General features: G+C 33.2%; 2 protein-coding genes and 1 pseudogene across 2 annotated transcripts; 1 reads left to right on the top strand and 2 right to left on the bottom strand.

Annotated features, from left to right (window-relative positions):
- Nucleotides 1-7816: 7816 nt before the first annotated feature.
- On the bottom strand, nucleotides 7817-8612 carry LOC116122842 (annotated as a pseudogene).
- A 1652-nt stretch (nucleotides 8613-10264) lies between these two features.
- On the top strand, nucleotides 10265-11111 carry LOC116122787 (major allergen Pru ar 1-like). Its single transcript, XM_031408602.1, has 2 exons — nucleotides 10265-10515; nucleotides 10614-11111. Exons 1-2 carry the CDS (start codon nucleotides 10332-10334, stop codon nucleotides 10913-10915), a joined length of 486 nt encoding a protein of 161 aa, XP_031264462.1. The 5' UTR covers nucleotides 10265-10331; the 3' UTR covers nucleotides 10916-11111.
- A 101-nt stretch (nucleotides 11112-11212) lies between these two features.
- LOC116122789 (major allergen Pru ar 1-like) lies at nucleotides 11213-11947 on the bottom strand. The gene is made up of 2 exons (XM_031408603.1): nucleotides 11764-11947; nucleotides 11213-11658 (listed from the first exon to the last, which is right to left on the bottom strand). The coding sequence occupies exons 1-2, from the start codon at nucleotides 11945-11947 to the stop codon at nucleotides 11366-11368; spliced, it is 477 nt and encodes a 158-aa protein (XP_031264463.1). The 3' UTR covers nucleotides 11213-11365.
- Nucleotides 11948-12791: the final 844 nt, after the last annotated feature.

Raw genomic sequence — 12791 nt, 5'->3', positions numbered from 1 at the left:
TATGCGGAGGATTATAGAAGTGGTTCTCGCCTTGGCCACTGTGGTCATTGGGATTCCCTATGAAACCAGACATTATGGATGAAGACAAATGGTGTAGGACTGGCAGTGAGAAAGGGTTTATTATGCAAGGTTTTGAAGATCTAGGGTTTTAGCTAGAAGTAAGAAAATTAATAAATTAGTGTTTAATGTTTTAATTATTATAACAAGGAAGTGTTTGTTGAGAGCATTGAATTTGAAAGGTGAGATTTTTACGGGTGTGAAGATAAGGGAAGAGAAGTGTTTGATGAGATAAGTTAAAAATGAGACGAGAAGAGTCAAATAATTTTGTTTTTACACGCGTGTAGGATTTTTGGTGGCTATTGTCTATAATTCTGTCGCTTGATTACCTTGCTGTAGACGTCATTCAGATATCTGAATTCAAATTCAAATATATTCTTTTTAATATGTTTTTATAATCTTATATTAAATTATCAAATTTATATTATTTATTTTTCACTAATAAAGAACATTGAAATGATGTCAATTTGATTTGTTATGAGAATTTAAAGTTGTTTGACGGAGTAAAGTTGTGACGTTGAATGGGATGTTTTTATAAATTCAACTATAAAATTGTATTTATTTTTATAATTTTATCTTAATATTGATTTGTGAAGATGAGTAATAGAAAATAAGATTAAATATTATGATGTGTCTTAAAACTTTAAAGAAAAAAAATTAAGTAAATGTATTTGTAAAATTTAACATGTTTTATCTTGAAATTGATAGAATTGTAAAGGCAATAGCTGATGGGTTTGGAAAATCTTGTAGTGGAAAGAATGTGTTGTTGCATAATAGGTTTTTGCTTGTATTGGATGATGTGGGGGAAGAAGATGATATGAGATTGGAAAAATTAATCATAATTGAGCTTGTGGGCTCCTTTAATTTGAGCGGCTATGCCTATCTTTTTCTCATGCTTCTCCAAAAAGATGAGCATATCGATTTTAGTCAGTTCTTGACCTTCTCTTAGGGTATTCCCCTCGTATATTGTACATTTTTTTTCTTTTTTTTTTTTTATATAAATTTACCATTTCCAAATAATAATAAAAAAAAAAGAGTGGAGAAATTAAAATCATGGTTAAAGATGTGGTTAAAAGTCAAAGGATCTTGTGTTTGAGTAACTATTCGCTTTAGATGTGTAATAGATGTAATGGGGCAATTGGTATTTTCTTTGATTGAAGATTCTTTGATTCGTTTGACATGGATTGGACATGAAAAGGGTATAGGGCTTATGACATCAGAATATGTGGCAATGACTTCAACCTTCGGAAGTAAAGATGAGTTGACTTCTGCAATATGAGGTCACTTTGAGGTTCAAAGTGAGAGAGTACAAGGTGTTGGTGCAACTTCTCTAACTTTGTGATGTAGGAAAATATTGTTAACTGAGGATTTAATTTTGTTTATTTGATTTTCTTATTTATTTAGGGTTTTATATTCAGAATTTAAATAATTTTCTATTTTAGTTAGGAGTTGCTAAGCTAAAAATTTTGTTGTGCATGTCCATTGTTGAAATATGTGTTTAGCAGTTCAATGATTCAATTTCTTCCTAAATTAGAGGAGTTGAAGGTTGAAGATTGTCTTACCATTGAAGAAATCATTCATGAGGGCAAGAATTGATTCTTGTTGCAACACACTCCCCAATTTGAAGAAGTTAACTTTTTATTATCTGCCCAAGTTAGTTAACATTCAGACGAGTTCTTATGGCCCTCTAAAGTGTATTAGTTTCTACTATTGCCTTAACTATAAGAAGATTTGTAAGGATACCATGTCAAAAGAAATAGTTATAGAGATTAGGCAGAGAAGAGATGGCGGGATGAATTGAAGTGGGAAGATACTGAATGATATTTTCATCTTCAAGACAGTTTCATGGCTATTTGTGAAGATGATACGTAGAAAAAAATTACCAGCTCTTGTAAACCTGAGGGTTTAGTCTTAGGACACCCCACCTTGCTAGCGAACGGTCTAGGATTCAGTTTATAAGATTAGTCCTTACATCTAAGTAGGTGCGTTCCTAAAAGCAATTTCGTGCGGGTTTGGGCCCAAAGTGGACAGTGTTTATTCATTTGGAATTAAAATACCACAAATCTAGTGGCTGATGACTATTATCTAACTATGAACTTTTGTAAGAAATTGGTTGAACTCTAAAATGCTTTAGATAAACAAATTTTGATTAGTCAAGTTGCCTACCTATTCTCATATGTTTCTATCTAATTACAATAGCATGAAATTAGGCAAGTTTTTGGATCGTTTTAGATGTTGCTGCTTCTTCAAAATCCAATCCTAATTCCCACATCTGAAAGTTTCTCACTGTTCCCACGTTTGTAAATAATATGATCAAAGTTGCAAATTTTGCTAAGCAATTGTTTCTTGAAAATTAGGAAAAACCACAATAAATTAAGAAATTAACCATAGTAGAGCTTGTGTGCTCCTTTTGAGTGGTTGTTCCCATCTTTTTGTTCTACAACCATCTTTTTGTTCTGTGTGTCCAAAAAGTTAGGCACATCCGTTTTGGTCGGTTTTTTACCTTCTCTTGGGGTATGCCGCTCGTATATTGTACATTTTTTTTTCTTTCTTCATACAAATTTACCATATCCAAATAATAAAAAAAGATTGGAGAAATCAAAATCATGGTTAAAGATGTGGTTAAAAGTTAAGGGATCTTGTGTTTTAGTGACTACTCACTTTAGACATGTAGCAGATATAATGGGGCAATTGGCATTAGGGGTGTTAAAAAAATGTAGAAACTAAACCAAACCAAATTTTCGGTTGTCCAAAAAACGGTTCTGTTTTGGTTCCATTCCTTGCCCTCGTTTCAGCCCCGTAAATCCATTTCCCATCCTTAACCCGTCCCCACTATAGGGATGAGGGGGGAATCCCTGTCCCCTCTCTAGAAAATGGGAAAAATCCCCACCCCTTTATACATTAAAAATATCAGGTATATTCATAACTCAAAATAGTCCTTTAGATGTTAATTTTACGTTAAAAAGCATAAAATCTAACTAAGGGCAAAATAGTCGATTCATTTGGAATGGTATGAATCAATTATCCATAGAAAGGCATTAGGGGCGAAATGGAAATTTTTCCTATGGATAAGCATTGAAAAAGTCAAGGATGAGTAGACTTCATTGCATTTAATGACATTAATTAAGTAATAATTATGTCTAGTGTGAAATGACCAAAATGCCCTTATATGAAGAATTAAGGACTTATGAGTTATACAATTAAAATAATTGGGCCAATAGTATAATTTTGGAAAATAAATAAAATATTTCCTATAAATGAGATGAAATTCGTTCAAGCCAAGGGAGAGAGCATTTCTTCAATATTTCTTCCATTTTCTCTCAAATCTTCCATGAAACAAGCTTTCTTTCTCTAGGTTTTAAAGGAGTTTTGTATAATTTTTCAAGGAGAACAAGATAGAAGCCTTGGATATTCAATTTGAAGGGTTTAAGGTAAGAATTAAAAAACCTTAGTTTTGATGTGATTTGGAGATTTGAAGTTGATGTTGAGTGATATGTTATATATATAGGATTAAGGTGTAAAAGAAGACAAAGGCAAAGGATTTGTTGGAGGAAGTCTTTAAAAAGGTAAGGAAGAACCTCCCATGACTTTAGGGTTTATGCTAGGGTTTGTAGATTTTTATGAAACCTTAAATTAAGGCTTTAAAGCATAGAATTAGTTGATGGCAAGTGTAGTTGAACTCATTTATTCTACTTATTGCCTTGAATTCATTATACATGAAGCTATTTATGTTTTATGAGTTGTGATGTTTGATTGAAGAAAGGGAAGTGTGGATACTGATTATGGCAAAACTTGTAGTATTGGAGGCCACATGATGTTAAATGGTTGCTATTAGAAGTGTTGAGGTGTTGTTTGTATTAGCTTACAATGTTATAGCAATAATGAATGATTATGGGAATGAGATTTTACACTTCCTTTAAGATGTTAAAGACTATTAAGGGGAGGTTTATTTGATCCATAAGTTGACCTATTGGTTAATGTCAATAGGAATTGATGTGGCATAGTTAATATGAAAATTCGGATTTAGTAAGCTTAGGGGTTTTGTTAACCTTACTTCAGTATTTTGACCATAACTTGAGTTATAAAAATCTAAATGAGATGATTCTTGAATCATTAGAAAGCTAAGACACAGGCCTATAACTTTTATGTTTATACCAAGAGCCAATTCGTTTGAGAAATGGATGGAAAATGGCCTGAAGTATAAACTAGTTATTAAAGTTTAAGATTTAACATGATCAATTCTTATGATTATGAATTGATTATTAATGTATTATTGTCATTATGTCATGTACTAGTGCTTACCCACTAATTAGATGATCTTTGAAAGATATACATGGTCATGATGTCAATGCATGATTAATGTTATGAAATGACATGAAGATGCAATGTAATACATGTTTTAAGATGATGTATGTGAGCAAGAGGTAATGTAAATGGACTGATAATCCATAGATGAATTAAAAGTATTAAGCTCACCAAAATATATATTTATATGCCATAAGATGTTAGAGATGCATATAGACATGATGGGAAACGCGTAAGCATAACCTTGTGTACCGGTTGAGAAAAGATGAATATATGCTTTAGATATTAAATAACTCGTAAGCATGCCTCTTGATGATATGAACTCTAGATGAATTTGAGGCTAGATGATCTGAAGTGCTTAAGACGTTAAGAAAAGTTCGATCGGCTACATGTTGAATGCTTCATATGCATTTAGTTGCACTACATGAGTTATGATGTTATTTACATCATGGGATGATTCAAACTCATGTTAGATGATATTTAGATGTTATATCATGACATGTAATGTGTGTGTACCATGTTTACATACTTATTTGTATGTGTATGCATTGATGTTTACATAGCCATGGGATAAAATGACGAAAGACATATGAAATAGAAAGGGAAAAAAAAGGGGAAAGTATCCCTAGATGTAAAAGATAAGTGGTGTGTTAATAAATATGTTTAAATAAGGGTCAAATAGCACATTTATAATGCAATGGATTATTCTTTACTGAGCGATTAGCGCTTACCATTTCATTGTTGATTGTTTTACAGGTAGACCAGAAGCAAAGGATGCGAGAGACAGCAGGGCTACACGCGAGGGGAGATGATTTATTGTCATTTTCATGTTTTTATCTTGGTGTAAATAATGTAAATGATAAATGTTTATGAAACACCTTTGGAAGCTTCCACCCTGTAAATATGTTTTGATTGTGTAATTTCCGGATAAATTCTTAAAGTTTCTAAATTATAAGTTTGGATCCTGCATAACATTTTATATGCATATTTTGGATATTATTATTTTTATCCTTACACGGATTTTTTTTCTAAATACAACTCGTTCTCCATACATATATCCTCGGGATTCTCATTGAGGGATATTCAAGGGATACCTGACTAGAGGGAGGTTTTATACATTCTCATTCCCACCCTCTAAATCCATTCTTCATCCTCTCCCTGTCGCCACTACAGGGAGGGCCGGGGATCCTTAACTAAAAGAAACAAGTAAAACAAAAAAATTGTTTAGCTATAAAAAAATTATAATCTCGAGAACCCAAAAAAAAAAAAAGAGAAATAAAGGAACTTGAAAATGCAAAGATAGCAGCGATGAAGAATGGAAAATCCATTCGAGGAAAAGCTAAAGAGGAAGGAGAATTGGAGAACCCATGGAAAAACAGGGGACGACGTCGACCTAAAGCAGTGGTAGTGAGGGGTGAGAGGCACCAAAGACTTTTTAATGGATCTTTTCTAAAAGAATAATTCAATTTAGGATCAATTGATTCCAACTTCCATCCCCCCCTTCAAAAAAAAAAAAAAAAATCCTTAAAACATAATTTTCAAACCCAAAGTTTTAGAAAAAAAAAAAAAAAAACACAGAATTTTTAAAACATGGGTGTATTAAAAAAATAAAGACCCTTATTTTATTATAAGTTTAAATATATATTATTTTGTAAGAAATAGAAATAAAATTCCTTAATTTGCTTAGTAAATAAGATCTTCTATCAGTTCTTTCTACTTTTGCCGTCTTCACTTTAGCACCAAGTGGCTCCACTCTAATGCTTAGTGATGACAATGGGTCGGTCCGAGACTAGGTACCTGTTGGGCCAAGCCCAAGCCTGACTCATGACAAGGCCCAAGCCCAATCCAGCCCGATCACGGGTATGATAAGTAAAGCCTAAGCCTAGTTCGATAGGCTTTTTTGAACCTCAGCCCCGACCCAAGCCCGCTCATTTTTATAATGTGAATTTTTAAATATATAAAATTCAATTTTTTTATATTTTAATTCTGAAAACAATTTTTAAATATTAATTATTTTCAATACTCACCAAATATATAAATAACTTTCCACAAAGTGCATCTATCATCCATGTAGGGTTTGAAAATAATGAATATATATATGTAGGATAATCTTGTAATTAAATATATAGTATAAGGGTAGTTAGTATAATTAATACTAAAATTGGTGGGCTAGGCCGGAAGAATACCTAAGCCCGGCGTACTTGAGGTCGGGTCTTAAAATCAGGTCTAGGCCCAAGCCCAAGCCCGCGGCATAGGGTAAAGCCCGAGCTTTTCAAGCAAGGCCAGATACCAAAAAATATGAGACCCATTGCCATCTCTGGATTTAATCAACTCTAGCATTGAAGTGAAAAAAATATATAATATTAATATTATATTTTTATTCATTTCTTATTTTTACGAAGTTACAATAAATTTTATATACATTTACTATTCCTTTTCAAAAACATTTATTTTATTTTTTTAAAAATATGATTAGCTAATTATCTATTAGTTTAAAGAAATTTTAATATTTAATTTCTAAGGATAATGTGGAGAATAATTGTAAAAAAAAAAAAAGGTTCTAATGCTCAAGTCAAGTGGAGCGCGACTCTAGTGCTAGACTGACTCTAATGCCTCTAATGCTAGAGTTGCTAGAGTGAGGGTAGGTAAGTTGTGGAGGGGTAAAAATGGAACAAAACTAAATGAATGGTTTTATCTACTAAACCGATTAAATAAACGTATTGAATTTGTCAAAAGTTTTAACTAGTTTTCCAAAAAATATTATCGAGATATAAGAAATTTGGTAGGATTAAATACATTGCTCGTTGATTAAGTAGGTGGATGCTAAAAATCACTTCTCTATAATTTTGATTAAAATTAATAATTGATCCAAATTTTTTTTCATGATAAAAAATAAAAACTAATATACATTAATATTTTTATTAGTGTGAACCAAAATTTAAAAATGATGCATATTAGTATTTAAAAAAAAAAAAATGGATGGCCGACCCAAAACTAAGCTGGACCTGCCCTGATTAAAAAACTATGTTCAAAGTGCCGAAGATCACTTATGGGTTAGAAAAGGAGCTCAGTTAGGGCTCAAACATTCTGATTAGGAAAGTGATTTTGGGCTTGTTCTGTCAGTGGCCCAATCATTATTATTTTGCCCATTAAGTGGAGACATTTGTCAAACTTCTTGTTCATTGTGCCTAAGTTTTGGTAATTGAAATGTCTACTTGAAGCTTTTGAAAGCTAAAGTTTATTCAATAAATTTGCACCAAATTCAAGCTGCGGTTGTTTTGCAATACATATGGCATGATGGTTCCTACTAAAATTCTTATTCGACCGATAGTTCCAATGTTTCGAGAGATTAGTTGAGGTTAAAAATACATATGATATAACATGAATTTAAAAATAAAACAGAGGATATACTCTGTTGTTTTACAATACATATGATATGACATAAATTTAAAGGCAAAACACCGAAACATTACAATTTATTTTTATTTTAAAATGAAACAAACACAAACTCTTTATTTGAGAGGAACATTACAAGCCACTCAAGCCTTATTAACCGTTAAACAGACAATCTCAACATATTGATATTGGTACTTTTAATAGGCATTTACCAAAAGGTAGGCTTCAATGGCCTTGAACATTCCTGAAGCCTTGTCTTTGCCAGCTTTGATTTGCTCTTCCTTGATCTCAAAGTCGCCAACGGTATAGTACTTGCTGATGCTTCTGCAGATGGATCCACCGTCTGGAGAAGATGCTATCTTGATCTCATAAGTGATTTTTTCAAGTGATTTCATCAGTGCATCACCCTCAATCACACTGTAACTGTAGATCAAATTCTCTTTGTCTAATGCTTCAACCTTATGCTTCACATAGTCAAATTGGCTTCCTGCAATTGACAAAAGACAAGTAAAACAAGCACTTGTTAAATTGGATTTATGTTACTTGCAAAAATATGACATAAGAGGATTAAGTGATTATAGTGTAAACTAGCCTTCGCCAAAAGTAATCTTCTTGATACTGCCAGAGTGCCAGGCCCTCCATCTCCTTCAACGACTTCAACGTTCTTAATGGCCTGTGGCACAATCTTGGGGATGAGACTGTCACCATCAATGACAAAGGCCTTGAACATCTTAGTTGGGGGGATTTTCGTAACCACCTCCATTTCATAATTGAACACACCCATTATAACTTAAGTGTTCGTAAAAGATTGAAAGGAGAATAAAGGAAATGAGGAAGAAGATTAACTGGTTGCTTGATAGCTGTTCTGGTTTGAGATCAAGAAATTTAGTGTCTTATTTATAAACCAAGTTCCAAGATTACCTTTTGTGGAATTCAGTGTCCTCTACTGACAGATAATGTGCTAAAATGATTCCAGATTTTGTTCTAGCCTCCCTTTTCTTTAATGAACAGTGAAACGTAATCCCTGAATGCTTGCAGAAGGAACAAATTTGGGCATCAAGTTTACGGGCTATGCTAAACAAATTAATAACCAAAAGAATTAGATTTAGGTTGTTGGATCGTTAGATGCAAATAGCATCACTATTTAATTTTTTAGTAATACATTGTATAAAAGAACATCAAGTTACAAGCAGCCACAAAATTACTGGTTTCTCTTTTTTCTTATCCCAACTAATCCTTCAGAGCCTTGAAGTTAATGATCGGGTAAACCCTCAAAGAGAATCAAACTCAAAATCTCTTAAGTAATACTTCCAAGAGTCTCTATTATCCCACTTATCACCCAGTGGTAGTTTGGTTTTTCTTTTAAACTTGGACTAAACCCCTGCAAAATTTTCATACTGAGGTGGATAAATTCTAGAAATTCCAACTGCACATCCAAGTAATCCAACTTCATGTGTTTGCTGCCCCTTTATTTTAGAAAATTAGACGGTTCTCAACAGGGCTAACTATTACAAAAATAATAAATACCAGAATTTTCTTGGTCATTGAATATTAAAATCAGACGACTTACATCAGAATCCAGAATTCTAGCCACTCCAGTATAAACGGTCTGAATATTATTCACTTTGAATAATATATGTATGACTTGAGATGCCAAACTTTCAAAGTCTATGGAATACCCTTACAGTTCCCTAGTTATTGACAAAATAGAGGAACAAAGTAGCAATGGCAATATCTTTCAGTTCCTTAATTATTTTGGTATCTTTGAAAGAAATTCAAATTCTAAAGGCAAAGAGTGGTAAATCAGCATATATACATCACATTTGATTAAGTCATTAACTAGTAAATTTGCAGTGAATTAATGAATCATGATTTGTTCAGCTAGCTTTGGTGGCATTGGTGATGATATTGGAGTCCATATTTTGCAGAGTTAAAGTTCAGCTAGAAACAGAATGTAACATCACAGAATGAGAAAGACAAACTAAAAATATAACGAAAATATAGCAGCCATGCAGGAACATGAAGATATGAAAACTGCTACATCATTACTAGTTTTTCTATTTCAACAGGACTAAACTAACTCAAGTTATTCACATTTAATTTCCAGTAGTTAAACTCTAGAAACCACATCAATGTCTGTGGTCTGCTGTTTGTTGTCTTTTCCTCTATACAGTAGGCCACTTGCTCAACTATTTAAAAGATAAGTAACTATGAGAATTTTCAGGTCCAGTGTTACATATCTTCAATTTGGAAAATCTTAAATTTTAACTATTCTATAATTGGGTTGACTTCAGTCTTGTGATAGGGCATATTTTAGCATTCAACTTCTGGAATATCAGTTTTGATTTTTCTGGTCAGTTTTGAAGAGATAATTCTCTGTCTTCTAGAATAGTGACCAGTCCACAATGGGTGCTTTGAACATATTGAATTGTGTACACAAAATTTAAGTAACTTCCAACTCTATATATACCCTCCAGTTGTTCTTCATCTCCACAAACTCAAAAACCATCTGCATTCAAGCCAATTCTCAATTCTTTGCGAGTGCATTTCTGTTTCTCTCCACTAAAAAAGAAATGGGTGTCCTTCATCTTAACTCAGAGACTACAACAGCTGTAGCTCCATCTAGGATGTTCAAGGCTTTCATCCTTGACTCCCAGAATCTTCTCCCAAAGCTGGTGCCACAATCATTCAAGAACATTGAGTTAATCGAAGGCGATGGAGGCGTTGGCAGCATCAAGCTAATAAACTTCCCTGATGGTTAGTCCTGTGAAATGAATTTTTCTTAATGAACGTATTGCTTTGTATTTTTTAACATTAAGATGAACTGATGGCAATTTGATTAATGTGATTGACAGGAAGTTACTACAAGTATGTGAAGCACAGGATCGACGTACTCGACAAAGAGGACTTTGTGTGCAAGTACACTTTGATTGAAGGCGACACTTTGGGGGATAAGCTTGAATCAATTGTGTACGAGGTTAAATTCGAGGCTTCTTCTGACAATGGTGGAAGCGTTTGTAAGGTGGCCAGTGAATACCATACAAAGGGTGATCATGAAATTAAAGAAGAAGTCTTCAAGGCAAGCCAAGAAAAAGCAGTGGAATTGTACAAGGTTGTGGAAGCACATCTCTTGGCAAACCCTGACCTCTATGCCTAAAGTTCACTTAACCAGTTTCGAATTGGTTGCTATTCAGGATTCTGTCATACTGTGATATTTTCTTTTCTTTTTGTTTATTCACCATGTTTTGGTTTAAATGTCTGGTCGAAGCTTGAAAGCTAGAGTTTGTTCAATAAATTTGCACCAATTATAAGGTGAGTGTCTCAATAAATTGCTATTCTGTTGGATATTTTAATCAAGTTCCCAGTTTGATCTACATTAACTATTCTTGATATAATCTCAAGACAATACACTCATCGTTTTCTAGTGACATATATATATGTATAGCTTAACCGCAAGAATTTATTATTATTATTATTATTTTCTTATATTTATTTGTGAAGTGATACAATAAAGACTCTTTATTCTAGTGGAAAATTACAAGCCACTTGGCGCCAAGCCTTATTAACCAAAACAGAGTCTCTCAACATACTAATATCGGTAACTTTATTAGGCGTCAGGATTTGCCAAAAGGTAGGCTTCAAGGGCCTTGAACAATCCTGAAGACTTTTCTTTGCCAGCTTTGATTTGCTCTTCCTTGATCTCAAAGTCGCCAACGGTATAGTACTTGCTGATGCTTTTGCAGATGGATCCTCCGTCTGGAGAAGATGCTATCTTGATCTCGTAAGTGATTTTTTCGAGTGATTTCATCAGTGCATCACCCTCAATCACACTGTAACTGTAGGTCAAATTCTCTTTGTCTAATGCTTCAACCTTATGCTTCACATAGTCAAATTGGCTTCCTGCAATTGACAAAAGACAAGTAAAACAAGCACTTGTTAAATTGGATTTATGTTACTTGCAAAAATATGACATAAGATGATTAAGTGATTATAGTGTAAACTAGCCTTCGCCAAAAGTAATTTTCTTGATACTGCCTGGCCCTCCATCTCCTTGAATGAATTCAACATTCTTAATGGCCTGTGGCACGATCTTGGGGATGAGACTGTCACCTTCAAGGACAAAGGCCTTGAATATCTTAGTTGGGGGGATTTTTGTAACCACCTCCATTTCATAAGTGAACACACCCATTATAACCTTTGTGTTTAGAGATAATTGAAACAAGGACAATGAAAATGAGGAGGAAGGTTGATTGGTTCTTAGAAAGCTTTAATGGTGAGAGATCAAGGAAATTGAGGCCTTATTTATGCACTCGAGTTTGCAGTTTCTCTGGCAGATGGAAGAAAATTTAGGCAACTTTTTCATATTTTATTGGATACTTCCAATGTGGTTAGATAACATCAATAGTTCTTCAAGTAATATTTTTCTGTAATTGCATAAATTGATTCCAAGTTTTGTACTATATAACCTGCATCTTTTTCTGAATAGTTAACTGGAATTCCAGAGTGATTGCACAAAGAACAAATTTGGGCATCAAAATGGGCAGTCCATGTTAAACAAAGTTATTAATAACCAAGTGAAAGGACTTGAAAATAAGTCATTGGGTCATTAGAACTTCCTTAATAGTTGCACTGCAAATAGTTTACAGATGGATACCTTCATCTATGTCTGTCCAAATTTCATTACCAAATAATCGAGTTCCACATTTAATGGTTAATGGATTTTCTTTAACCCTCCTTTCTAGGTATTTGGTATTTACTTTATTTTCATTTCCAATTTTTGGGAACGATTATTCAACCTTAAGCTCAAGCAAAAGAAACTACGAATAAATCGAGATAATCTTCGTAAGTTCAGGTTAATAAAATTTTACAAGTTGGTAAAAATGCAATATGCTGATCTTATTTCTTTCTTTGTGCTTATTCTCTATTAAATGCTTAATAACCCATGTATAAATACTGATACATCTCATGGAAAAAATCCAGAAAAACTGAATTTTGGTAAATTTCTAAGGCGGCTATTTTTGCTGATCAAGATT

Source organism: Pistacia vera, unplaced genomic scaffold (assembly GCF_008641045.1).
Source record: "Pistacia vera cultivar Batoury unplaced genomic scaffold, PisVer_v2 Contig138, whole genome shotgun sequence".
NCBI classification, from domain to species: Eukaryota; Viridiplantae; Streptophyta; class Magnoliopsida; order Sapindales; family Anacardiaceae; genus Pistacia; species Pistacia vera.
The sequence above is the reverse complement of the archived record's forward strand: the minus strand, read 5'-3'. Positions and strand labels throughout refer to the sequence as shown.

What these genes read in the sequence shown, in the direction of transcription:
- LOC116122789 (XM_031408603.1), bottom strand. Translation starts at nt 11,947, where the DNA reads ATGGGTGTGTTCACTTATGAAATGGAGGTGGTTACAAAAATCCCCCCA. An exon ending in GAAAATTACTTTTGGCGAAG is followed by an intron (nt 11,659 to 11,763) that starts GCTAGTTTACAC and finishes TGTCAATTGCAG; the next exon opens with GAAGCCAATTTGACTATGTG.
- LOC116122787 (XM_031408602.1), top strand. Translation starts at nt 10,332, where the DNA reads ATGGGTGTCCTTCATCTTAACTCAGAGACTACAACAGCTGTAGCTCCA. An exon ending in GCTAATAAACTTCCCTGATG is followed by an intron (nt 10,516 to 10,613) that starts GTTAGTCCTGTG and finishes TGTGATTGACAG; the next exon opens with GAAGTTACTACAAGTATGTG.